At 57.6% G+C, this 24,135-nt stretch overlaps 5 protein-coding genes across 5 annotated transcripts in view; 4 read left to right on the top strand and 1 right to left on the bottom strand.

Annotated features, from left to right (window-relative positions):
* The first annotated feature begins 22 nt into the window (after positions 1 to 22).
* Positions 23 to 4,437, top strand: M421DRAFT_415183 (uncharacterized protein). Its single transcript, XM_033590598.1, has 2 exons — positions 23 to 151; positions 205 to 4,437. Exons 1-2 carry the CDS (start codon positions 105 to 107, stop codon positions 4,151 to 4,153), a joined length of 3,996 nt encoding a protein of 1,331 aa, XP_033454384.1. The 5' UTR covers positions 23 to 104; the 3' UTR covers positions 4,154 to 4,437.
* An 8,874-nt stretch (positions 4,438 to 13,311) lies between these two features.
* On the top strand, positions 13,312 to 15,830 carry M421DRAFT_415181 (uncharacterized protein). Its single transcript, XM_033590597.1, has one exon. It carries the CDS (start codon positions 13,755 to 13,757, stop codon positions 15,657 to 15,659), a length of 1,905 nt encoding a protein of 634 aa, XP_033454383.1. The 5' UTR covers positions 13,312 to 13,754; the 3' UTR covers positions 15,660 to 15,830.
* A 287-nt stretch (positions 15,831 to 16,117) lies between these two features.
* On the top strand, positions 16,118 to 18,508 carry M421DRAFT_50704 (uncharacterized protein; the record flags this gene model as incomplete). Its single annotated transcript, XM_033594855.1, has 1 exon — positions 16,118 to 18,508. One exon carries the CDS (start codon positions 16,118 to 16,120, stop codon positions 18,506 to 18,508), a length of 2,391 nt encoding a protein of 796 aa, XP_033454382.1.
* Positions 18,509 to 19,016: 508 nt separating this feature from the next.
* On the bottom strand, positions 19,017 to 19,515 carry M421DRAFT_287 (uncharacterized protein; the record flags this gene model as incomplete). Its single annotated transcript, XM_033588986.1, has 2 exons — positions 19,017 to 19,328; positions 19,393 to 19,515. The coding sequence occupies 2 exons, from the start codon at positions 19,513 to 19,515 to the stop codon at positions 19,017 to 19,019; spliced, it is 435 nt and encodes a 144-aa protein (XP_033454381.1).
* Positions 19,516 to 21,389: 1,874 nt separating this feature from the next.
* The window catches only part of M421DRAFT_97109 (HET-domain-containing protein), a gene marked incomplete at both ends in the record, with an annotated part of 3,983 nt that continues 1,237 nt past the window's right edge, over positions 21,390 to 24,135 (top strand). The window contains 3 exons of the mRNA XM_033598467.1: positions 21,390 to 21,715; positions 21,899 to 23,780; positions 23,839 to 24,131. Of these exons, the coding sequence (XP_033454380.1) occupies positions 21,390 to 21,715; positions 21,899 to 23,780; positions 23,839 to 24,131 (2,501 nt within the window). The remainder of the gene's footprint in view (positions 21,716 to 21,898; positions 23,781 to 23,838; positions 24,132 to 24,135) is intronic.

The raw sequence follows: 24,135 nt of genomic DNA, 5'->3' as shown, positions 1-24,135 counted from the left end.
CTGCGTCCTCCAGCCACAGTAGGGCAGCAGCCGATCCACGCCTCGCGCACGACCAAGCAGAACCGTCGGCTTCTGCAGGCACGGACTGCAGCCTCACCTCCACCATGTCGGGCCCGTTTCGCTTCCACCAGCCGGCCGCCCAGTCGCCGCTGTATGTGGCGTCCCGCGCGACTTTGTGCCCGCCGTGCGCTGACAATGACGCAGGGAGCGAGTCGCCTCCCCCCTCGCCGCGGATGGCCAGCCCGTGTCCTACAAGACCAACGTGAACCGCTCCAAGACGAAGAAGTGGGTCGAGGCGAAGAAGAACGCATACGACGGCGACGACTGGGGCGACTACGACGAGTACGACGAGTACGGCGTGGACACGACGCCGGACCCCGACCCCGAGCCCGCACCCGCGTCGAACCCCCGGCCCTACGGCCAGCGACCGCAGTACGACACGCCGTCGCGCAGCTTCACGGATCCCGCCCAGCAGCTGCCGCTGCCGAGAGCGCGCAGGAACTCGTTCGACGCCGGCGAAGAGCAGCGCGCCTTCTCTGCGTCTGCGCCCCGCCCCCAGCAGCCGCCGCCGGCGCCGGCGCCGCCGGCGCCGCCCAGCTCGCCGCCACCAGCCACCCAGTTCCCGCCACCAGCCACACAGTTCCCGCCACGCAGGAGCAGCATCGGACAAGGCGGCGCCGCGCCCGCCGACTTGGTCCCCGCGGCCTCGTCGCCGCGAGAGCGCGCGGGCAGCCAAGACAAGCCGCTGCCCTTTATCCGACCCGCCGACATTTACAGGCGCGTCGAGGAGGAGCGTCGGCGGGAGTCGATGGAGTCGCAGCCACGACCCACTCTCGACTCGCTCTCCTCTCCGTCCAGAGACGAACCGCCGTCGCCGGTTGCGGACAGGAGGACCCTGCAGCCTCTCGAGACGGTTGCCGAAAGGCAGAGCGAGTGCCTGGGCGACCTGCACGCTGGACCACATGCAACAGAAGCGCAGCGGCCGCAACAGGACCGAGTCCCGTCTGCGCTCAAAGGCATCTCGACCTTTGACAACGAATTCTGGTCGAGTGGGCCGGACCTGCAGGCGCCTGCCAGCCAGGCGCCTGCTGTGTCACCCACCCAGGATCAGGGCTTCCGCTCGGTAGTCGACCAGGCCTTCACCCGCAGCGATGACTCGCGCTCCGTGCCGCCCACGCCTACATCCAAGGACTCGGACTCTGATGTGGACCTGAACAGAAGCCATACTGACAGTGCCTCTGGGATCAGTCCCATCATGAGCCGAGTGCCCAGCTCTGCCACGGCAGCGCTGAAGAGTCGCCGTCTTGGCGACGGTAGCACACCCGTCATCGCAGAAGAGCCACCCGAGGCAGGGTGCTCAGTCTCCAGGCCAACCTCTGGCAACCTTGCTCACGCACCACATCCCTTCCAGGCCCACACACGCAACGCATCCAGCACCTCACTTGCCCGCAGTGGTCTGGCAACACCTACTGGACGTGACAGCCCTGCGCGCTCGCCAGCCTTTGGCCCACAGACGACATTTCCCGCGCCAGAAGTCGCACAGATTGCGACAGACAGCCCCGACTCACCAGACGGCATGCAGGGTGGCCTAAGCGGTCCTCATTCTGCCTACGCCACACGCGAAGCAGACATGGCCACTGCCACGCCGGGCAGTCCAGTGCGAGGTGCGCCAGAGCGAGGTGCGCCAGAGCGAGGTGCCGCCGAAAGGCAATCGCAAGATGCTTTCCTCGAATCGCACGATGCTTTCCTCGAATCGCAAGATGCTTTCCTCGAATCGCACAACGCGCAGTCGCCAATCTCCGACGCATTGCCGCGAGACCGCTCCGAGTCGCCCAGCAAAGGCCGCGTGCAGGCGCTGGCCGGCAAGTTTGGCGAGGTCTCACAGTCCAGGCGAGGTTCGACGCAGTCCAACACCTCGAGAAACAGCGTGCAGTCCTGGGAGCGAAGCCGCGATCACTCACGTGCCCCGTCGCCTGCCAAAGGCGACCCTAGCAAGCCTGGCAGCCCCAAGAAAGAGTTCAGGCCGCACCTGCCTGGTGGGTGGGAGTCGTACGCCATCACCACTCCAGCGCCTGTAGATTGGTCCGAGGCAGAGAAAGGGCTCAGCGCAGAGAAGGCATCCGGTCTGGCGTCAGGTCCGGCGTCCGGTCTGGCGTCAGGTCCGGTGTCAGGTCCGGCGTCAGGTCTGGCATCAGGTCAGGCATCAGGTCCGGCATCAGGTCTGGTGTCAGGTCCGGCATCAGGTCAGGTATCAGGTCTGGCATCAGGTCAGGCATCAGGACCGTCATCAGGACCGTCATCCATGTCTCAGGCCGACCGCCTCGAGGAAGATCGAGGTCGCGCCGCAAACAAAAACGACAACTCGTCAGCCCTGGGAGAGATTGATCTCACACCGACAACGAAAAGACACCAGGCTATGGAGGTCGAACAGCCTGCTGAGGATCCAATTCTGGCCCTCAAAAACGCTGGCGCTGCCATGACCGAGTCATTCCGGTCTGCGGTCGGGTTAGGAAGCTCGAGTGAGAGTGCTCAAGAGCAGGACCGCCCGTCTCATGGCGATGTATTCATGTCACGGCCCTTGCACATGGAGCGGACGGAATCTGCGTTGTCGAGCATACCGCCAACACCGCCAGCCAAAGACACACCTACATCAGAGTTCCCACCCACTCCCCCTCTCAAGGCAACGGCACCGGAATCCCTCGCAAGGCCTGAGCGACCCGCGATCGTCCCACAGCTCAGCACCGATCCTTCAGCCGATGACCAGGAGAGCGACCGTCTGCGAAAGGAGATTGTCGCAAGTCTGAGCCCGTTGCGGATGGCCACGGTCCCGTCATCCGACCCAGATCACAGCCCTCTTCGCCCAGACAGCAAGGGTGCTGATCGCGCAAGTTCAATCTTGGACAGCTATTATGCTGAACTGGAAAGAGATTTGCCCCGGGCCTCGACCGATCTGGAACGCGACATTCCCGAGCTTGCTCCTTTGAAGTCAGCATCTTCGGCATACTCCCTCACACAACAGAAGCCTGCAGCTCTCGATCATCGATTCAGCTGGGAATCCAACACACCCCAACTCATGGCGCTTGAGGACGAGCAGAAGTCTGCCGCGGTTTCAGAGCCTACAGAGGTTGCCCAAACGCAACTGCTTCCTTCTCCAACAATCGAGCGAGCAGTGGAAGAGGAGCACCAGCAATGGAACGGAGGCATCCCTGACGAGCCATATTTCGGACCAGGCCACACCTTTACTGTCACGAAGCCAGAGCCCATGACCGACGCGGAGCTTGCCGCTCAAGCCCCGTCCTCACCGCTGGACACTGGCGCGTCTCTTACCAGTCCTCCCACACGTGAACAAACGAGGTCTCCGGGTCTCCATATTGTCAATTCCGCCGTAGATCCTGAGGCTGTTGATTTGCCTCCGCGCTGGAGCGCAGAGCATGCTCCTCAGCCGCCGGAGGTTGAAAAGAAAGTCGACAAGGAGCTCCCCGCGTCTCCACCGCAACAGCCGCTTGAACAAGAGACCAACCCTGCAGTCTCTGCTCACACAGCACTGACTGGTACGATCCAAGCACCAGAATCCTCTGCAATCCACGAGCCCGAACCCAAGTCGCCCACCTCGCCTAGATCGCCATCGTCAGATAAGCCACTGGGAGCCCGAGAGATTGCGACCATTGGCTCAACCGCCCAGCGCATTGCTACCTATAACAAAACCCGTGAACAGTGGGCCACAACTGATCACGGACTTGGCGACTGGATCACTGCTACTTTCCACGCAGACCCAAGCCTTGCCACGCAAGCCGCGCAGCCTCCTCAGCTCAGGCCACAGTCAGGAACTTTCCGTCACAAGCACACTGCATCCCTCGCCATGCTTGGCAAGTTCACTGGGTCGAGCAACAGCCAGCCACCAGGTGCATCCTCGGAGCAGTACAACTCGGCAGGTGCACAAGTCCCTGCCTCCATGGGCTCTCCAACTGCAGGAGCTTCGAAGAGCTTCCTAGGCCGGACGGGAAGCCACTCGATCCAGACTCAACAAATGCAAGCCAAAGGCAAAGACCTGCTGCACACCGCTGGTGTTTTGAGCGGTAAGGGCATGACCAGTGCCAAAGGCTTGTTTGCAAAGGGCAAGAGCCGCTTCAACCGTGATAAGGTAGAGAAATAATCTCCTTCTTGTCAACCTCCCCCCCCCTTTGGAGCAACGACACAATCCCACGACCGTGACGTTGCTCTTGTAGCCCAACAGAAGGATGGCGCCTTGTACTTGGAAGACGTTGGATGGAGAGTCCTTGATTTTGATTTGCGATCTTAAGAGGCGTTCTCGATATCATGATTTTTGTTTGAAGCGCACAACATGTCCGGTCCTGTCCTGTTTGTACGGTGTCCCACTTCCCTCTTGCGTAGTCGTAGTCATCGAAATGTTAACCCTACCTTCTCTTACCACCCACCGTCTCCGTGCTGATACGCATGTGACGCAGACCTCCGCGCCTTCCCACCAAGCCCCCCTCGACATCGATCTCGAGGCGGCGTCGCTCTCGCCCACGACCGCAGCCGTGCCCGCCAGCCCTGTGCAAGAGAAGAGACGACGTCGTTTCTCCTCGCCGTTCCGCCGCTCGAGATCCAGACCTCGATCAGCAAGCCCCGGGTTCCCCAGCACGACCTCATTGGTCTCCACGACTTCGTTGAATGCACATGCACACGACATACCAGACATCCCAAAAGCCTTCCAGGGTCGGCCGCACTCGTACCACGCCCCGGACCTGGGTATGCATCCCGCATTCCGGCGCTCGACGGAGCACTTCTCGCCCGCGTCGCCGTCGTGGGGAGGTGGAACACGAACACGAACACAATCGCACTTTGTTACGGAAACAGAAGTCCAAGACGATACCGCGCCGCCGGTACCTCCCATACCCGCGGGTATCGCGCATGAGCGGCACAGAAGATGTCGAAGCTGGGGTACTGCGGGGTTGGTGCTCAAATCAGATATCCGATACGCCACACCAACAGCACCGGGTTCGAGAAGCCTAGCCGCCAGCCCGGTTACTACCCACTTCGACGTGCCGGACAGTGCAGGCGCGTTTAAGCCAGCTGTCCGCGCTCCCTTGACTGATGATGCACGAGGTGACGTCGGCTCGAGGAGGCTCAGCGAGGGGATTACGAAGGGCTTGTGGATGGGCGATATGTCGCCTGTCCTTACGCCGCGGAATGATGTCCAGGCGGTGCTCCCCATGGACGCTGACGGCGCGCTGGGAGCAGCAGCTCTGCCGCAGCGGTCTGAAGACCACGATGGTCCTGTGGATTCTCACACACAAGAGTTGAATGGGGACGGAGGTAGCGTTGTGGGAGATGAGCAGCGACTGATGGACTCGCACAATTCTCCCACAGGGGCGCACGTGCCGTGGCCAGGCACAACGAGCCGCTCAGCCGACGCAGACGAAGCGTCTTCGCCGCAGACATTCAATGTGCTGCGAGCTGGCGATGTCAGCCCGCTGCTTCGTTCGTGCAGGGCGTCGCTGCTGGAGGTGTCTGAGGGTGAGTTGGAGAACCTGGGTGCTTCTAGTCTGGGCGTGACTGGCGGGAGGGTCCATGATGGGTGTTCCCGCGAGGCTATTGCTACTCCCACCGCATACGCAGATGATGACATGCCACCGAGGGCCTCCAGCCTGGAACCCCCCTCTGCCGACGAAGACAAGCAACGCGGCCAGGCCAATCTTGAGACCATGGATGTCGGCGCTGGTCAGGTGTCGCCCCTCAGCGACCGAGCTGATAGCCCTGCGGCCAACGCTCGTTCGACTCACGCGCTCGATGTTCAGTCTGCACTTGAGCGCAAGTTGGTTGGGGCAGGAGATGTTTCGCCAGTTTCTACAGAATCCTCTGTTTTCGTCGCCGTGCCTTCAACAGGTGCTGAATGCATCACGCGTGAAATCAACGTTGGTGAAGCGTCAGCAAGACCCGGCACCGAAAGGTTCTACACTGCCGGCGTAGGCTTCGACCTTCAATCTCCCCACGAGAAACCATCGGACTCGAATGCAGACAGGGCTATGGCTGAACGCCCTCGTATTGAGAGATTCCAGACGGCGCGGGAGGGCACGCAGGGGTCAAGCGAGCTGATCATCCCAAAAATCAGGCAGCCAGCAAGTCGTTACGCGACTGTTCTGGCTTCTGAGCCCATCGTGTCGTACAAAGAGTACACTGCAAGCTCATCGAGTTCGAGCATCAACTTGCTCGAGGTCAGCGCGGGCAAACCTCAGGCATCGAGTCCGGGCCCTTTGACCCCGCAGGCCGAGCGAGCCGAGCCGATGTCATCTGCAACTCGACGCGTTTCAGCTTCGCAGCTGCAGGTTGTCCACGCCGTCGAAGAGTATGCCGCATCCAATTCGTCTCTTGCATCATGGGATCAGGACAGCAACGCCGCTGATGCGATATCCGAGCCGGGCGCAGCCGTCGCGATGAAGGACGAAAGTGACCTCGTTACTCCTGTGGCGCAGGTGCCAAGGAATGCTGCTCACCACGGACAACAGGCTGACCAGGCTGGAAACTTCGACAACAATTCATCTCACGCGGCACCCAATGGATACTTCAACGAACACTCGACATCCGATTCTGTGCACCAGAAACATCAAAACCCGGCCTCGACGTCTAACATGACGGTTCCTGAGCGCTCAAAGTCGCTTCTGTCAATCATATCCTCAGCTGTCTCGAGCGTGCCAATTTCGCCTGCCTCGAGCAACGCCGGAAGGTCGACTCCATCGACAATTCACAGGATGCAGCGCGACTTTTCCAACGCCAAGAGCAGCAATCTCACAGATACGCAGATCCCGGAGGAGCCAGCGTCAGCCACAGATGATCAAACACCGACGGCCACGGACGAAGGCTATGATCTGTATGCCGACCATAATGGCGTAGTAAAAGATGTCCGCGATGGAAATGGCCAGCCTTTGCGAATTGCCAGCACACCGAACCCCGCTCCCGCTCAGCTAGCGCGAACGACTACTGGAACCTCGTCTATCGCTACAGCACCGGATGTGCAAGACTCGCCAAGTCGAAGATATAGCTTTGGGCGTCCGATGAGCTTCGTCTCTGGACCACATGACGATGATGGAAGGCCTCAGGATCAGATCAATCAGCCCCTGCCAGGCTCAACGGCAGTCCCACCTCAGTCGCAACAAAGATCGCAGCACCATTCGAGGACGTCTTCTGGTGCTATCTACTCGAGCTTTGAGCCAATGCAGGATGTTCATTGGCCGCCAGGTGAAGCTTCTTCGCTACCACCAGTTCAACCCACTCAGCCGCCAGCGCAAGAAGCTGCGCCCGCCAAGGTCGTCCGTCAGCCTACCCGTTTTGTTCCTCACTCCCGTGAGGAGGAAGATGACGAGGACGAGCAACCTTCTGCGCCACGAGCCTCGAATCTGCCACCTCAACGTACACCGCCTGTGATACCCAATGGGCAGCTGTCACCGAATGGTCTTCCACAGGCACAAAGCGTGCAGGACCCTCGCGCAACGCAAAACGTTCAAACTCAGCCTCGAAGTGTCTCTGCTCCGTTACAACATATGGCAATCCCGGGCCACGATTCTCGCGCCGTAAGCCAACCACTTGAATCACCCCCGACGGCGCCTCCGGCTGCATCGAGGAACGAGTTTGAGTATCAACAACAGATGATGCAGCTCCAAGCGAAGTATCCTCGCTTCCGCGGTAGAGAGAACCAGGGTGTCAATGCGCCACAATTAATCCCGAATCAACACGGGGACTTGGCTCCGGCTGCAGAGAAGCCAGCTTCGAAGCCAAGACTCGCTGCAGCTCTCAAGGGCATAGTTGGAAGAACCTCACCGAACGCTCCACCCCCGTCAAACGTACCCTCTGCGCAGCCATCAACGCTAGCTCCTACTGTACCGCCAACTGAGGCTAGCAAAGCTGGATCTTTGGTATCTGCAGTGAGCAGTATATCGCGCGAGCCAAACGCAGTAGCTCCCGGAGAACAACCGGGCGCCGTTGCTGGTCCGCAGCGTTCTCCAAGTCTTGGTGCAGACTCGCAATACAGCCATGTCAGCCACGGCTCTATGCAAGTGCAACCCGCACAATCTCGACAAGACCTCTCGATACCGCCGATACCTGCTCAATACCAGAGCTTGCATCCACAACAGCCACCGCAGCAACAAGCTCAACTCGCGCCACCGCAGCAGGCTGGGCAATCGCAAGGCCACCGCGCGTCTACCGGTGCCATGCCCGATGCAGGGAAGAAGAAGCGATTCGCGGCCTTCACAGGTCTGTTTGGCAAGACGAACCCAGCTGCAGAATTGCAAGGGAAGTTCAAGTTGTCGAGAGAAGAGAAGAAGGCGCAGAAAGCTCAACGACACACCAGTCAACCTCTCCCACAGTCTCAGCCAACTCAGCAGTGGCCTCCGCCACACACGCATTTCATCGGTCCCCAGCCGCCCAATGTCCCTCCCGGCCATGTACTCCATCAGAACGGGCAAGCTGTACATTCAATGGATCCGCGGTCTGTACCTCAGCATGGGCCGCCGCAAATACGTCCGCAAGGTGCGCCAGGCATGCAACCTCCGCAAGGTCTCCCACAGCAGCTCTCGCAGCCGCAAATGCAAGGGCAGGCGCAACAGGGATACCCACAACAACAGCAAAGACCAAGCATGCAAGCAGACGAAGGTTCTGCGTATCTGAGGACAAAGCAAATGGCTGAAGAGCACCAAGCAAGGCAGGCAGCAAGTCAGCCGCCGCGACCGGTGTACGAGAATCCTAATTCAGTGGGACTACTGCGGCCATCGGGCGAGCAGCCCCAACTGTCGAATCGCCTGTCATCTCAAAGACCGCCGCCTTCCAATGGATACTACTACCCTGAGAAGCCATCGCCAGAGCAAGGTGCATATGTGTCCTCTCACGAGGAGCAACAGCGGGCCTTACAAGTGAGGCAACAGCAGCAGCTTGAAGCAGAGCGTCAACTCAACGCAGCTCTACCGCGCTCGCCAGGCGAGCAAGATACATTTGGCGCTTCTGTGGCTCCGCGCCAACAGGTACAGCAGCCACAGCGGCCGCCGTCAACGGAGCATGGAGAATACGGAGCTTCACGGGCTGCACGTCAGCAATTACTGCAGCAGCGAGAGGAGCCTGTTCGCGAGCAAGGCGCGTACGGAGCTACACACGAGGAAAATCAACGCCTACAGCAGCAAGATAACCCCCCTCTTCCCGGGCCGGAAGCCTTCGGGCGCTCTCAGATACATTATGACCAGATACAGCAGCATGGTCCGCCGCAGCGCACAATGGTACCGCCGCAACACGAGCGTCAGCAGATGTCACAGAACCATCATCAGGGAGCTATGGCACGAGACGAGCATATAAGGCAGCAGGAGCAGGAGCTGGCGCATCACAGATGGCAGCAACAGCAAACGCAACTTCGAAAATTCCACCTCCAGCAACAAGCTCAGCTTGCAGCACAGCAACAGCAGCAGCAGGCTGCTAATCGAAGCGTTTCAGGACCGGTCCCGAGTCAAGTCTCACCACCTGTAACGCCTGTTGCGCAACGGCATGTGAGCTCACCGGAACCCCAATATGAGACTCCGCCCATCCCTGGCGCATACGGTCCCGTACAAGGTGTTTTCGTCTCGCCTCTCGACCAGCCGCACGCATACTCGACGCCCCACGACCAGTTCCGTCGACAGGAGTCTGATCCTCGCATGCAGCCACTCTCGCCTCAGGTTTCTGCGCAATCTCAGATGCCGCCAAACGGCCGCCATCACTCGGACGCGAGCAGCGTGTCCGTAGTTTCACCTATTGCTGGACCTACGCCAGAGCCTCCTGCAGCTGACCAGGATCCCGAACAGAGGCAACAGAGGCCCAGGATGCCAAGCATAGCAGAGGTACATCACCAACCACCACCTCAGCCGCAGCCGTGGCACATGAACTTCCCGCCAGGCACTACGGAACAGGACATCGTTCGAGCTCGCCAGAAACAGTTCTTTCAGCAGCACTTTGCTTCCCAGCAACAAGCGCAGGCTGAAAGGTTTGCGGCGTCACCCTCACCTCGCGCATCACCCGACAAGCCGTCGCCTCCATTCTCTGCACCCCTTCAGCAGACGCAAGAGCAGGGTGGTGGATTTCGAGAGTTGTTGCCGCGGAAGTCTCCGCAACCGTATGCAGCACCGCAAACAGCGCCTCTTGAACGCCGTAGTCCCCAGCCGCTGCAACAATCGCCATCGCATCCTCGCGACGGCGCAGGGTGGCCTCTCAACTCAACATTTGGTCCAACAGAGCCTCAGTACGCGATTGCAGGCCCGCGACCGCATTCGAACGGACCTCACACCCCGAATCAGCCCGAAAATGCTGAGCAACGTCCGGCATATGTGGAGGACCCGCGACATACCGCCTTCGACCAACGGCGATACGAGCCAACGCCGCCGAACGAAAGTCAGCGTGCACCCCCGCCATCCCAACAGCCCCAATACGAGGAGGTTGTATCCGACGAGGCGCCTCCGCTGTACGAAGGGCCTGGTGCACCTAACGATGGAATGGAGAAGAGCAACCCGGAGCGCCCTCGACCACCAAACATCATAACTCAACCTGATGATCGAAGACGCCAGCACGATATCCGGCCGCGTCAGGCTTCTCTTGGCCTCATGCAACACCCTCAACCTGCGTCCATGGCCGCATCACCTCAGCGCACGGTACCAGACATGGGCGCCGAATCGCTTCGCCGCCAAATGCTGCAACAAGAAGAGCACGCACGCATGGAACGCATTCAGCGCTCGCAAATGCAAGCTGCCCAGCGCCAACGAGAGCAGCAAGAACGCGAGATTGCCCGTGCTCGAGCGCAAGAGCTCGAGCGCAGTGTCTCTGGAGGTGGCAGGGTTGGCAGCCTCCGCAGCGTGCGTGGCAGCCACAACGGCGGTTCGCCTGGCTGGGAGAGACGCGGCGTCCAGGGCGGCAACAGTCGTCCTGTGTTCGAGCTGCCTGCTGTCGAGGACGATGAGCCCGTTATGCGCGCTACGTCTTTCCCTGGCCAGGAGTGGGTGCCGCCCATGTATGTGGAGGACTAAGCGTATCTGATCTGATCGCACCAACAGAACTTGTGTGCCTCTTTTTGCAGTCGTAAATTTCTTACCGTTGCCCGCTTTTATTCATCGACCCTGCTTTCTTGCATCTCGGCGAGCGATGCATCGCGCTGTGGCATTTTGGCTGGATACCCCCTTCTTTCGTACACATCGATCTCTGTTGCATTTCCGTCATCTTTCTTTGCATGTAGCAACGTTCTGTACAAAATTGGCTCAATATATCCCATGGTTCGATGCTTTGCTTTGCTTTTGTTCCTCTCCACCCTGAAGATTCTTGGCCTGTGGTTCCTGACCCCCATGTCTTGGATAACGATTCTATCCAGGCTGCTGATCGGAGTCTCGACGTCGACCGTTATATAACTGGCTCGCGCGATGGAATTGTGGTAGATAGTGAGCCTTGGTGTGCAGAATCTGAATCTACGGCTGGCGAAAGACTGTGTGACTGCCCTGAGCCATGTCATGTCATGTCACCCGGTTGATCCAAGCCAGTGAGTGGGACAACTGCGTTTACAACTGCAACATACAACCCCCTTTTGCTTTGTTGTGCTGAACATACCCTTGGCCTTGTGACTTCCACGACCCCTTCAAAACAGCTCGCCTTGGTGTGGGGAACCAAAATCTGATGGTTGCTGAAAGACTGTATGTGACTGCCCTGAGCCATGTCATGTCATGTCACACGCTCAAATCTAAGCCAGTGAGAGGAAAACCCGCGTTTGCGACGGGTAACGAAACACTCCTTGCTTTTGTTGTGCTGCATATACCTCTGGTCATACAACTCCCACGACCATTTAAAAGAATCGGATGTCCACGCACGCACACGTAGAAATGGACAGTACTGCACTCAATCCCGCTACCCATCTATCCACTCCAAACGCCGTCTCCAAACACCGATCATCGAGATCGCGAGGCAGCGCGCAGGCTAGATACATGGAGACGCTAATACTGTGTCTGAGGGAGATGCGCGGAGTGTGGAAAGAGCGGGTTGTTGCTGGGCGTGTGGGTATGGTTGTTGAATATGGTTGCTGGGTCTAATGACATCGTGTGTCAGCTTGTCGTTCTTTGAGCATATTTGCCGAACGCAGTAATTTAATTTCATCGGGTGAAGGGACTCGCTACCTCAATCATTCTGATGGCGCTCGCTGGTCAAAGTTGAAATTTGAAAACTGGAACGCGCCTGACCGACCCGTGGTTGTAGGTTGATATGTACCCTATTTGGCCCACACCTGATTTAGTTGAAGTTGTGTAACTGTTGGATTTCGTCTTTGGTTTGTTTGTATGTGACACAACCCCTACTACCACCAGCCCAATCATTACGTGAATGCCTTTGGTTCAGCCTCATTTTCTTGGCTGTTGCCTTCCAATGGGAGGCGCCCACGCCCTACTCTTCCATGGTTCACTCTCTGGCATACTCGGCGCATTTGCTATAATTCCAGTCCGAACCCATTCAGGTGTTGCTCAGACACAATGCGAGTGAATTCTGCAGCGGAGCTCAGCCTTGCGTACATTGCACAATACGACCAGTTGAAGTGAAGGCAGCCTCGTCGTCAACCGCACGCAACAAAAAGGCTCGTGATCTTGCCTAGCCTACAAAATACTGTACGGCACCGAAAACACATTCAACCACTGCTACAACAATCTCCAGTTCGAAACTGCAATATGGGCGACTACCGCAACGACGACCGCCATCGCCAATCACGGGCTCCAAACAACACCATCGGCCAAGACGCTGATTTCCAGTACGCAATGAAGCTGTCAGCTGAGCTCAATGGAGAGCTAGGCGGTCATGCAGAGGCCGCTGCGGCGGCTGCGAAGCGGCAAGCTCGGTACGAGGACGACTTCGACATGGCTTTACAGATGCAGTTCGGCGACGACGAGTCTAAGACTAACGGGCATCCTCCTTCGTACCTTTCAGGCGCAAACACTTCCTTCCTCCTAGCTCCCCAACCCCAGGGCACTAGCAAGTCTAATGCAACAATCGTAGAGCCAGAGTCGCCTGCCGGGCGAACGTTTAGTTCGTTTTCCGGCCTCGCGGACTACATCAAGGCGAGCGCGTGCTCAAAGTGCGGCGAGTCCTTCTTCAAGTCCGAGGCGGACGTCACCAAGCTCTTCCAGGACTGGTACAACGGCAAGGGCAGCCTCTCCTCGCTGCTCAAGTGCAAACTGTGCGATACGTCGGCCTGCATCGCGTGCACGACCGCCATCTTTTCCAGGCATTCCTTGGCTACGACCGAGAACAAGTCTGTGTCCTGGTGCTGCCACAACGGTCGTTTGCTGGTGATCTGGATACTCCTCTGCGGCTTTGACGTCGCGTACTGCGAGATGAAGGAGATGAGCGCCAAGGACACCTCAGCAGCAAAGCAGAAGCTCGAGCCACGACCAGAGACCGTGGGCAAGGGCAAGGAGAAGGCATCGGTGCAACAGAGTGGTATTGGGTACGGCGGTAATAACGACTACGGCTATCAACCATGGGAAAACTCCGACGGAGAGTACGATGCCGACCTGCTTCCACCGGAGTTCTCTTACATCTTCGGTAAGTTTAAGAACAAAAAGAACCATTGGAAGGCCACAGGAGCGGGCAGGACAATCTCCGACCAGAAGTCGCAAGCTTTTGAATGCCAGCAAGCCACGGACAAGCTGGGTGCGACGATTTTCAACCTGCTTCAGCACCTTCTACCATCTCCTGAGCGCGGCCACTCCTTCGACATGGATCCGCCCACGATGATTACCGAGATGCTCCTCGAAAGCAAGCTGTTGGATTACTGCTCGGAGCTGCTGAGCTACGAATCTCTCGACGATGCCTTCCTGCGAAAGGCGACGTATGGTGCTCTTCTGGATTTCGTCATGGTCATCAGCACGCACCCGACTACAGCCAATCTGACGGTTTTCTTGGGAAAGCCCAAGCAACCTGAGCAGCGCAACTTGCTCACGCAGACATATTGCCGCGTGGAATCTTCGACAAGCGGAACAGCGCCATCGCTTGCTGACGGCTTGAGCGAACTCAGCAAGCTCAGCAGCCTGCTGTTGAAGAACGCCGAGCACCACAAGACAATGTACAACGCCGATAACGATCAAGAGATGCTGGCGCTCTGTCGCAAGATCTCAGATGTATGGGCAAGCATCTCTGCTCACATGCTGGTTCCAGGCTCCGAGGCCTCGCCGACTACATCTACTGCAGAGGTAGCTGCCATCGGCGACATTAGTGATGGCCAGATCTGCGCCTCACACGCCTTCGCAGCGCAGGCACATGCGCAGATTCGCTCAGCTCCTGGTCGCTTCAAACGCTTGGTGTCGGAGATCAACGTTCTGAAGACCAGCCTCCCGCCTGGTATCTTCGTCCGCCATGGAGAGTCCCGCTTGGACGTGATGAAATTCGTCATCATCGGCCCGGAAGGTAGCCCGTACGAGAACGGGATGTGGGAGTTCGACATGTACTGTCCCGCGGAGTATCCAAATGCTCCACCCCTGGTCACATTCAAGACAACCGGTGGCGGACTGCACGGGATGAACCCAAACCTGTACCCGGACGGCAAGGTCTGCTTGTCTCTGCTGGGTACTTGGCAAGGGGAGCCTTGGAAACCGGGACAGTCGACTCTACTACAAGTGTTGGTTTCACTTCAAGCTATGGTGTTCTGCGAGCAGCCATGGTACAACGAGCCAGGCAGGGAACGCAAGTTCGCCAGCAGCATTGCTAGCAAGGCCGCTGATCGATACAACCGCGAAATCCGCGAACTGACGGTTCGCCTCGGGATGCTCGACTGGCTGGAGAAGGCGCCCCAGATCTGGCGAGAAGTCATGGATCAACACTTCAATTCCAACGCAGACAAGGTGCTGCGCACAGTCACGGAGTGGAGCAAGCAGTTCAGCCCTGGCCCGAGGCGACCCGGTGCGCACGCTGAAGCGCCAGACCGACCAGAGTCCTACGAGTACGGGTTTGGCAACCGCGAGACCGGGTATAAAGCTACGCTCCCTCGATTACACGGGCTCCTGCAAAAGTACGGTGCAACGATGCCGCTTCCAGAAGTCTGCGAACCGGACCACCCACCACCGCGAGCGAAGAAGACGCGCGTCGAGGAGTCGCAGGCTGAGAGCTCCCGAGACGCTGCTCTCCCACACGATCCAGAGACACCCTCGTTGTACTACGAAAATGATGAGATGGCGGCAGTCATGGCTGAGGATGACATGGATGACATGCAGGACATGGATGAAATCTTCGGTCCGCTGGGCGCATTGGTGGGGCCATTCCCTGGGGGATATGCAGGCCGTGGCGCACACCATAATGACTACAATTTCAGCGGCCGAGGGCAGGTACTCGGTGCAGGACCGAGTGGTGCTACACATCCAGCGCATGCCTTCCTCACTCCTCCGGCAGCATCAAACCGTGGGGGTGGTCACGACAGCGCTCGACACTATGGGGGCTGGACGGCAGGCCTCGGTCGTGAGAGCGGTCGTGGGAGAGGTGCGCCTGCACAGTACGATCCGAATGCGTCCATTCACGAGCTCATGTTCGGCAAGGGCAGGAGACTCGGCGATGCTGAGGACAAGGTGGGGCGCGGCGGTCGTGGTGGAGGGTTCCTCGGCGAGTTTGGGCGAGGTCATCGAGGCGATTGAGGGGGAGGCGGAAGCCCAGCGGCGTGAGAAAGTGTCTCTCGCGTGTAAAGACGGTGACGGCACATTGAACAGCTAGGCATGGCGTGTGCAGGATGGAGTTTAGGAATCTCGGCATACAACGCACTGGGAATATGAGTTCGAGCGATCTATAGATGAAAGACTCGTGTGGAGATTCTTACATGTTGAAGAATTCAAACAATAATAACTCAATGTAAGTTATAGTCTGAATATCAATATGGTGAGTGAAGACGCGACTTTCCCCCGCGCTACGTGGAGACCCCCCACACGGCCCACTTTAATACCCGGCGCCCGAATGACATCAGCTCCAAGCATTCACATTCACATTCACATTCACAGCCTGGTGCCATCCGACACTCAGCCTTGCTGCTCTCACACGCGTGCCTTCCTGACTGCCCCGACTGCAAGATGCGCCTCTCGTTCCGCGCAATCCGCACGTCATGACCACCTCGCCGTGCCCAGCGGGAAGTGCGACGAAGTCGACGGCAGACGCTGCCGTCACGTGCTCGCTCGAGCAGCTCCCCGGAGAGCTACTGCAGCTCGTCGTGTCCTACCTCAGTACCGACGCCCTCCGGCACGCTGCCCTCGCCTCGCGTACCCTCTACCGCCATGCGAGCGACCGTCTCTGGCAGCACGTCTGTCTCGCGGACAAGCGCACGCTGCACGAGCTCGACGACGCCGACGAACACGACGATACGCCCATCATCGAGAAGCTGTACATCCTGGCGACCAATCCCGTGCTGGCCGCCAAGGTCCAGACCCTCACCCACCGATGCCACCTGCCCACGCCGAACATCCTCACCGAGCTGCCACGCATGTACTTCGACGCTGCCAATCTCTCCGCCGACGAACGTCTGCACAGGCTGCTCAGGGTCGCCATCTGGAACCTGGTCAACGTGCACACTCTGCGCGTTGTGTACGGCCACTGGCACCTGACCACTGCTCTGGTCGCTGGCTTCCTCGACTATGCACGGCCGCGCGGGGTCCCGCTGCGGAAGCTGTGGCTGGAGAGCTGTGCTTTCGACATGACAAACTTCAGCTTTCTCGGTCCGACCGGCGACAGCGGGCTTGAGTCTGTCCGCCTGCGCCGCCTCAGAGCAGAGCCGCGCCTCGCTGGATCCAAGTACGGCATGGCGTGGCTGGACATGAAGCTTGCGCGTGGAGGGCACCACTACCAGATGCACAACGGCGCAGGTTCGTGGGTGGGCACCACTGTCGAGTTCTCGCAGAAGGATCTGCCGACACAGCTCACGCTGCCCACGCCAGGAGCCATGACGGCCACAGGAAAGCGGTTCGACAATACCATCTGGGCAGACCTTCGAGACATGGAGCATTACATCCAGCATCTGCCTCCCGACCCCACGCGAAGGGTGCCCTCGATACCCATGGCGCCCATGCATTGGCTGTTCCAGTCGGCGCAGTCGACGCTGACACGACTTGATCTCGATTGGATATTGTGGCATCAACGAGAGTACGACGACGCATATGACACATCGAGCGAATTCCTGAACGATCTTGCTGCGCTGAGATTCCCACATCTGGTCGCGTTCCAGATGCGCAACGCCGTGCAGCCGCTGACCAAGCTCCCGAGCGACGTCTTTCTCCTTGAAGACACCTTCCTCGCGTTTCTGGAAGAGCACCCCAGGATCAAGTGTCTTGCGTGGCCACTGGATAAGTTCTACAACCACACACGGCCTTCTGTGGAAACCCAGACCAGATGTCGACGTCTCATCGCACATCTGGCTGCGGTGTTGACTGATGTGCGCCTCGACACATACTACGCTAGCAACGGAGAGCCTATGACTGACGACGACACGGCAGTCGAGGCCACCCATCAGCGGACCCGGCGCAGGAGATTCATCGCCGAGTTCGCTCCCCACATGCAGAAAGTCAAGCAGCTCAAGCTCGAAGGCGGCATCCCGCGGGACGAGAAGCGCGAGATCCTGCGCGCCCTGCACTACTGTCCACTCGAGAAGATTGTCTTCATTGGCGTCTCGTTCCCAGTAGGCAACACCTGGGGCGCCGGCGGCGCACGTTTAAAGCAACTCGACGCAGGCCACGCCTCAGACTCTGCCTGGGACCTCGAAGAGGAAGACACCGACGGCATGCTCGCAGCGTACCGACAACGCCCTTCGGTACCCTCAAACTTCACGTTCTATCCAAACTTCGGCTGGTCCGCCGAACCGCCGCTCCTGCACACCCTCGCCCTCCACCACGCCGACACCATCCAAGAGCTCAAAATATGCGGCTACAACGGCTGTCCCGTGCTCTCCTACCTCACCCCCGAAACCACGCCTCTCCTCGCCCCGCTCCTGCAATACCGAAACCTCCGCCAAATCGTCATCAGCTTCTGGCTCCTGACGCACTTTGAAGGCGCATACCGCGACATGGAAATCATCCAGAGCTGGCTGGACACGCGCTCGCCGTCGAGCACGGCGCTCGTCGTCGTCACGCCCCCGCGCAGCCCCGAGCGCGAACACCCCGTCGACGGCGCCATGATGCCGGCCCCCGAGCCCAGCGCGCCGCGCCCGGCATTCAACCGCTGGGCCGTCGCGCTCAAGACGCGCTTCACGCCCAGCGCGCTCGCGTACAGGGTCGCGCGCGACATTGGCCCGTTTCTGAGCCCCGACGCCAAGGCGCGCGACGGCGGCGTGCGCATTCGCGCCAGCTTCTGCCTGGGCGCGCGCGAGGAGCGCAGGGTTGCGAATGACATCTTCGATCTGGACATCAGGATCGGCCGCGATGATCAGGTGCTGGAGTTTGTCGGGCCCCGGGAGGAGGGCGAGAAGGGCCGGTGGTGGGCTAAGATGGAGCGACGGCAGTGGTTCTGATGCGTGGCTGGGTGATCATGTGCACTGGTTTATTTTCCGTCTTTGATGGTGTTTTAGCGTCATATGAGGTCTCACATATGTTATGGATGATGTGTGGGGATATGCATTGTAGGTCTCGCAGCGCTTTTCACTGACAGGTATACACGCATCAAGCACTTGTACGTCGAAACTCGACCCGACCAGAGGACTTGGGCTGAGTCACATGTGCAGAATCAAGGCGAAGGTATGGTTGTGTATCATTCATTCGCTTTCTGGCGTTCATGGAGCGCACCTCGAAGTTATGCCGCGTCAGATAGAGACTGCCCATGGTGTTCCAGAACCCGGATATGTACCCGTACCACACGTTCAGCACGGGGTCGGCGCGCGCATCGTTGTAGCGAGGCAGTCGCTTGACCCACTTCCAGGTACCCACGAGACCGACCCTGGCGTCGTTGAACGCGGGCAGCGCGCCCGCGAGCCAGGGCAGACACCAGATTGTAGTGTCGTCGACGCAGATCATGATCGGGGTCTAGACGTACTGCATGCCGGCGACGAGCTGCTGGCGCTTGTTCGAGACGTTGACATCGACGACGCTGATCTCGGTGTGCTTGTCGAAGGCGAAGCCGGGAAGACTGTACGCGCGCTGGTAGCGAGTCTTGCCGGCTTCGAACGACACGCGGAAGTCGGCCAGGAACCTGCGGACCTGCTCAGCAGCCAAGACGGTGTTGCACGCGAAGACCAGACGCGCAGGTCTGCTGACGAGAACCGCGGCTATAAGCTCGTCGAAGACGGTGTCCCCCTCCGGCCCGACGGTGGCGCAGATAGCAGTACAGCCCTCGGGCTTGAACGCATCATTCGCAGTCGGAAAGGGCGGGCATGTGCCGCGTCTAGAAAAAGACTTGCACGGCTGTCCGCCAGTAGCGCAGCACGAGCAGGAACACCAGCCAGACCAGATAGTAGTCGACCGCGCGCTGGGCCGGAATCGAGGCCCTGAGGGAGGCGACGCCGGGGATGACATGCCCGAACATGGCCAGTTACTTCGGCAGCGAGAGGTGGCACGGGCGTCCGCGCAGATCGTACAGCAGGAACAACAAAACCCATGAGAATAGGGTGATGGTGCTGTACATACCCACTGTAGTAGGCCCGTCCATTTCGAATGGAGACAACATGTTGATACACCAGTATGCCGCTCCGCAGAACGTGATCAGCGCCATGCACAGCACCATGATCGTCCATGGCGAAGTCATGTCGCGGGACGGGGAGCGCAGGGGGCCCGGCGCATGCAATGCTCGAGCCTGCGATTGGAGAAGCGGCTGATCCATAGTCAGCGTTCAGGATGTGCTGTTGACGTTTGAGCTGTCTGATGGCCCGGTGGATTCAGTAAGAACCCGGAAGAGTGCTGATGAGCCTTGCTCCTGCATGGTGACTCTGAAAGGAGCGTTGGGTATCCGGTGGTATACTCGATGGTCGCGAGAGCTGGACTTGACCGGCAAGTGCTGCTGTAAGAATGATCGAAATGAGTGAAGATGTGTAGAAGTCGTAACGAGTGTGTTGCGTGAGGCTCTTGCTGGTTGAGAGTGTGTAGCTGTGTGAAGCATCTTACAGACCAGATTGGATGCTCTTGATGTAGCATCAGGGGTGGCCATTTGGCCTGGCAGTGAAGCTGTTACTTGACGGGGCGGGACGATGGTATTGCGTATACGTAGAGTCGTCATGCTTTCACTGCCTTGAGGACTTCCCTTGGCTCTGGCAGTGAAGCTGTCGCTTGACGAGGCGAGACGATGGCATGGTGTGTACGTAGCGTCGCGGTACTTTCACTGTTAAGGAGTTCTATTGATGTGTGACGTCCATCCCTGCGTAGTGGGACACCCTGTATGGCGGGTCACTATTTCATCCGGACCTTCGACGTCAGGCCAGCTCGACTGCACAAAGTTGAGCTTAACGCACTTTGTTCTGCACATGTTTTTCTCTTCCTATACTAGCCTCTGACTAAGGACAACCTAGTGTTGGATCTGCTGTTGGTCAATCTGTTAATAGCGTTTTTTAACTCTCTGCTACTACTTCCCTATTTATTCGCCACAATGAATCTTTATCAGGTATTTGGACAACTAGGAAGGAAGCGCAGATGTCAAAGATTGAGATCGTGGGCTCTAAAGATCAGCTTAAGGTGAGGAATGTGCCCTCCGGCAGTTTCTCTGTGCAAACAGCAGATTTACCGCAGTAGCCTGTAGTAGCGTGCTTAGATATCTATGTATGCTATTGTAACAAATCTAACGCTATGCCCACAGCGGAGACTTCTAAAGATAGCTGTGGCACACACTAATAGCGACCAGCGAGGCGCGACCATTTCTGCAGCGGCGCTCCTCTGTCAAGTTCGCCATCACTCCTCTATGTGCTGCAGTCCTGCCCCCAGTGATTGCGCCCATTGATGCGCCCGCGAGAGTCCGAAACGATGAATCGGCGTCTAGCACCTCCCTTGCCTACCACCGCACACATGCACTGCGCTCGAGCAGCTGGACAAGGCAATGCAGGTCAGCTCTGCCACCCTGCTCGAGATTACGCGCCAAGCTTCCAACCACACGCTCAGTTCAGCTCATGCTGTCTTTAATGGAGCCGCCTTACAGCCTCGCGGCTTACATGCTGCTCGTAAAATTCTCCCACACCTACCCCGCTCAAGACCTGATCCAACGCTGTCACCAAAGCAGCTTCAGCTCCTACAGTGTTGCGCATTGCCGTTTACTTTTGATCGACCTCGTACTTTAATAGCCATTCATCCTCCGTCTACATGCTTACCTAGAGAGAATAGGGAAAGCCGGCTGTCGCATTCTGCCTTCTAAGTTACCACATTAAGCCTTCTGTCTCGTTCGTATCGCATGCGCTTGCCCCACAACCACACTGATCGATGCATCTCCTGAAGTACGGCGAAAATGGAGAGCTCACGATCACCAGCTTCGAAGAGAACGAGCTGCCTCTTTATGCGATACTCTCCCACACCTGGGGAGCAGATGAAGAGGAGGTGACTTTTGCGGACATTGTGAAGGGCGGTGGCAAGGCCAAGCCTGGCTACAAGAAGATTCGTCTCTGCGGAGAGCAGGCACAACAAGATGGGCTGGAGTACTTCTGGATCGATACCTGCTGCATCAACAAGGCAAACAAGGCTGAGCACTCTCTAGCCATTCGGTCCATGTTTCGGTGGTACCGCAACGCTGCTCGATGTTATGTCTATTTGTCGGATGTCACTAGCCTGCCTTCCGCGGTTGCTCAAGGCCAGTTCAATTTCCAATGGCTCACCTGGACCTGGATGCTCCCTGTTTTCTCCTATCTATTAAGCTGGTACAACAGCACGATCCAACGCCTCTCTCATTCGCGACATGTTTCCTGTCCTCCTATGGATAGCGATATTGTATGCAGCCAGCAAGAACCTGAATCTGAGCTCCAGAAAAGCAGATGGTTCACCCGCGGATGGACACTGCAGGAACTTCTTGCACCGCCTACAGTAGAATTCTTCTCTAAGGAAGGGATCAAGCTTGGGGATAAGCTTTTGCTGACAGAGGAATTGCGTAAAGCCACAGGCATCCCTGATTCAGCGCTGTACGGCACACCTTTGTCTGACTTTGATGTTCATGAGCGCATCTCGTGGAGTGAACATCGTACAACAACGATACCGGCAGACTCTGCATACTCTCTAATGGGCATTCTCGGTGTTAGTTTGTCCCCAATCGACGGAGAGAGTCCAGCTGAAGCGATGAAACGAGTTATAGATGAGGTCGACAAGCAAATCCATTGCGTCCGAGACCTGCGGCTTACCAATCCGCGCGACGATAGAAAACGCATTGAGGAAACAAAAGGCGGGCTGCTAAAGGATTCCTACCGCTGGGTTCTGGACAACAGTACCTTCCAGCAATGGCAGCAAGACCTGGACAGCCGACTACTGTGGGTGAAAGGTGATCCTGGCAAAGGCAAGACGATGCTACTCTGCGGTATTATGGATGAACTTCCGCACTTGATGCCTAAGGGCGCCCTTCTATCGTACTTCTTCTGTCAAGCGACCGACTCGAACATTAATAGTGCTACAGCCGTGCTACGAGGCTTGCTATATATGCTTGTGCACCAACAACCGTCGCTTGTGTCGCATATCCGCAAGAAGCACAATCACGCAGGTGTAAGCTTATTCGAGGACGCAAATGCCTGGGTCGCCTTGACAGATATCTTTGCAGACGTGCTGCGAGACGTTAGCTTAAGCACGACTTACCTGATCATTGACGCACTAGACGAATGCGTCACTGATCGGCCAAAGCTGCTTGGCTTTATCGCAAGGCAGTCGTCTGTGTCCTCTCGTGTTAAGTGGATTGTTTCCAGTCGCAACTCGCCAGATATTGAGAAAGAGCTGGTGACCGCAGAGAACCAAACGAGGCTGAGCCTCGAGCTGAATGCCAAGTCAGTTGCGACGGCAGTTCAGATTTTCATCGAGCGGAAGGTGTGTCAGCTGGCGCACAAGAAGGACTTCAAGCCGGAGATGCGACACGCCGTGCTCCAGCACTTGACATCAAACGCGAACAACACCTTCCTCTGGGTAGCATTGGTGTGCCAAGAACTAGAGCGGACCGAAAACTGGAACGTACTAAAGAAGCTAAGCTCACTCCCTCCCGGGCTTGACGCTTTATACAGGCGGATGATCGACCAAGTCATTGTTTCTGACAGCGCCGAAATCTGTCTGCAGGTCCTTGCCTCAACTGCGGTCTTATATCGACCTGTTACCATCACCGAATTGTTTTCGCTCGTTAAGCTGCTTGCTGACCTAATTAATAACCTAGAGTCGGTGCGAAAGATTGTCAGCCTATGTGGATCGTTCCTTACACTTCAAGAAGACACAGTGTACTTTGTGCATCAGTCTGCAAAAGACTTTCTCTTCGCAAATGCGTTTGATGAAGTATTTCCAGATGGGACTGAAACCCCTCATCGTGCAATCTTTTCACAGTCGCTGGCAATTTTGACTAGGACATTGCACAGGGACATGTACAGCTTGGAAGCGCCAGGATATTTTATTGAGAACGTCAAACTATCCGGGGCAGACCTGTTAGCAGTGTCACGATACCCGTGTGTCTACTGGATCGATCATCTGTGCAATTCAAACGCTAGGTTTCTGGAGAATAGTGGTGGTGACCTGCAAGGTGCCGAAGAACTTGATATGTTCTTAAGAAAAAAGTATCTCTACTGGCTAGAAGGGCTTAGTCTTTGCAAGAGTGTAGGGAAAGGCGTTATCTCAATGACAAAACTGTGGTTATTAGTGCAGGTAAGTTGTTTAGAGTCTGCGTATCTGTGTCGCGTGATCAAAATGCTAACACTAGTAGAAAATGCGTGACTACGATGGATTAGGTCAACTTGTTGAAGATGCACGGCGATTTATTATGTACCACAAAGGGGCTATTGAGGGTTTTCCTCTCCAGACATATGCTTCTGCGCTCCTGTTCAGTCCGACGGGTAGTCTGATCCGACAGCTGTTTCAGCGTGAAGAGCCAGAAGGATTTTGCGTTAGGCCAGCGCTGAGCAATGGCTGGAGCGCGTGCCTGCAGACGCTTGAGGGCCATAGCGATTATGTCAGCTCAGTGGCCTTCTCGCACGACTCGACGCGGCTGGCGTCGGCGTCT

The sequence above is a fragment of the Didymella exigua genome (genome assembly GCF_010094145.1).
Source record: "Didymella exigua CBS 183.55 unplaced genomic scaffold M421scaffold_1, whole genome shotgun sequence".
NCBI lineage: Eukaryota > Fungi > Ascomycota > Dothideomycetes > Pleosporales > Didymellaceae > Didymella > Didymella exigua.
The sequence above is the reverse complement of the archived record's forward strand: the minus strand, read 5'-3'. Positions and strand labels throughout refer to the sequence as shown.

Excerpts from the sequence above, each read along its gene's own strand:
- M421DRAFT_415181 (XM_033590597.1), top strand. The coding sequence starts at position 13,755 with ATGGATCCGCCCACGATGATTACCGAGATGCTCCTCGAAAGCAAGCTG.
- M421DRAFT_415183 (XM_033590598.1), top strand. The coding sequence starts at position 105 with ATGTCGGGCCCGTTTCGCTTCCACCAGCCGGCCGCCCAGTCGCCGCT. Across the intron at positions 152-204 it reads CCGGCCGCCCAGTCGCCGCT|GGAGCGAGTCGCCTCCCCCC; the intron begins GTATGTGGCGTC and ends ACAATGACGCAG.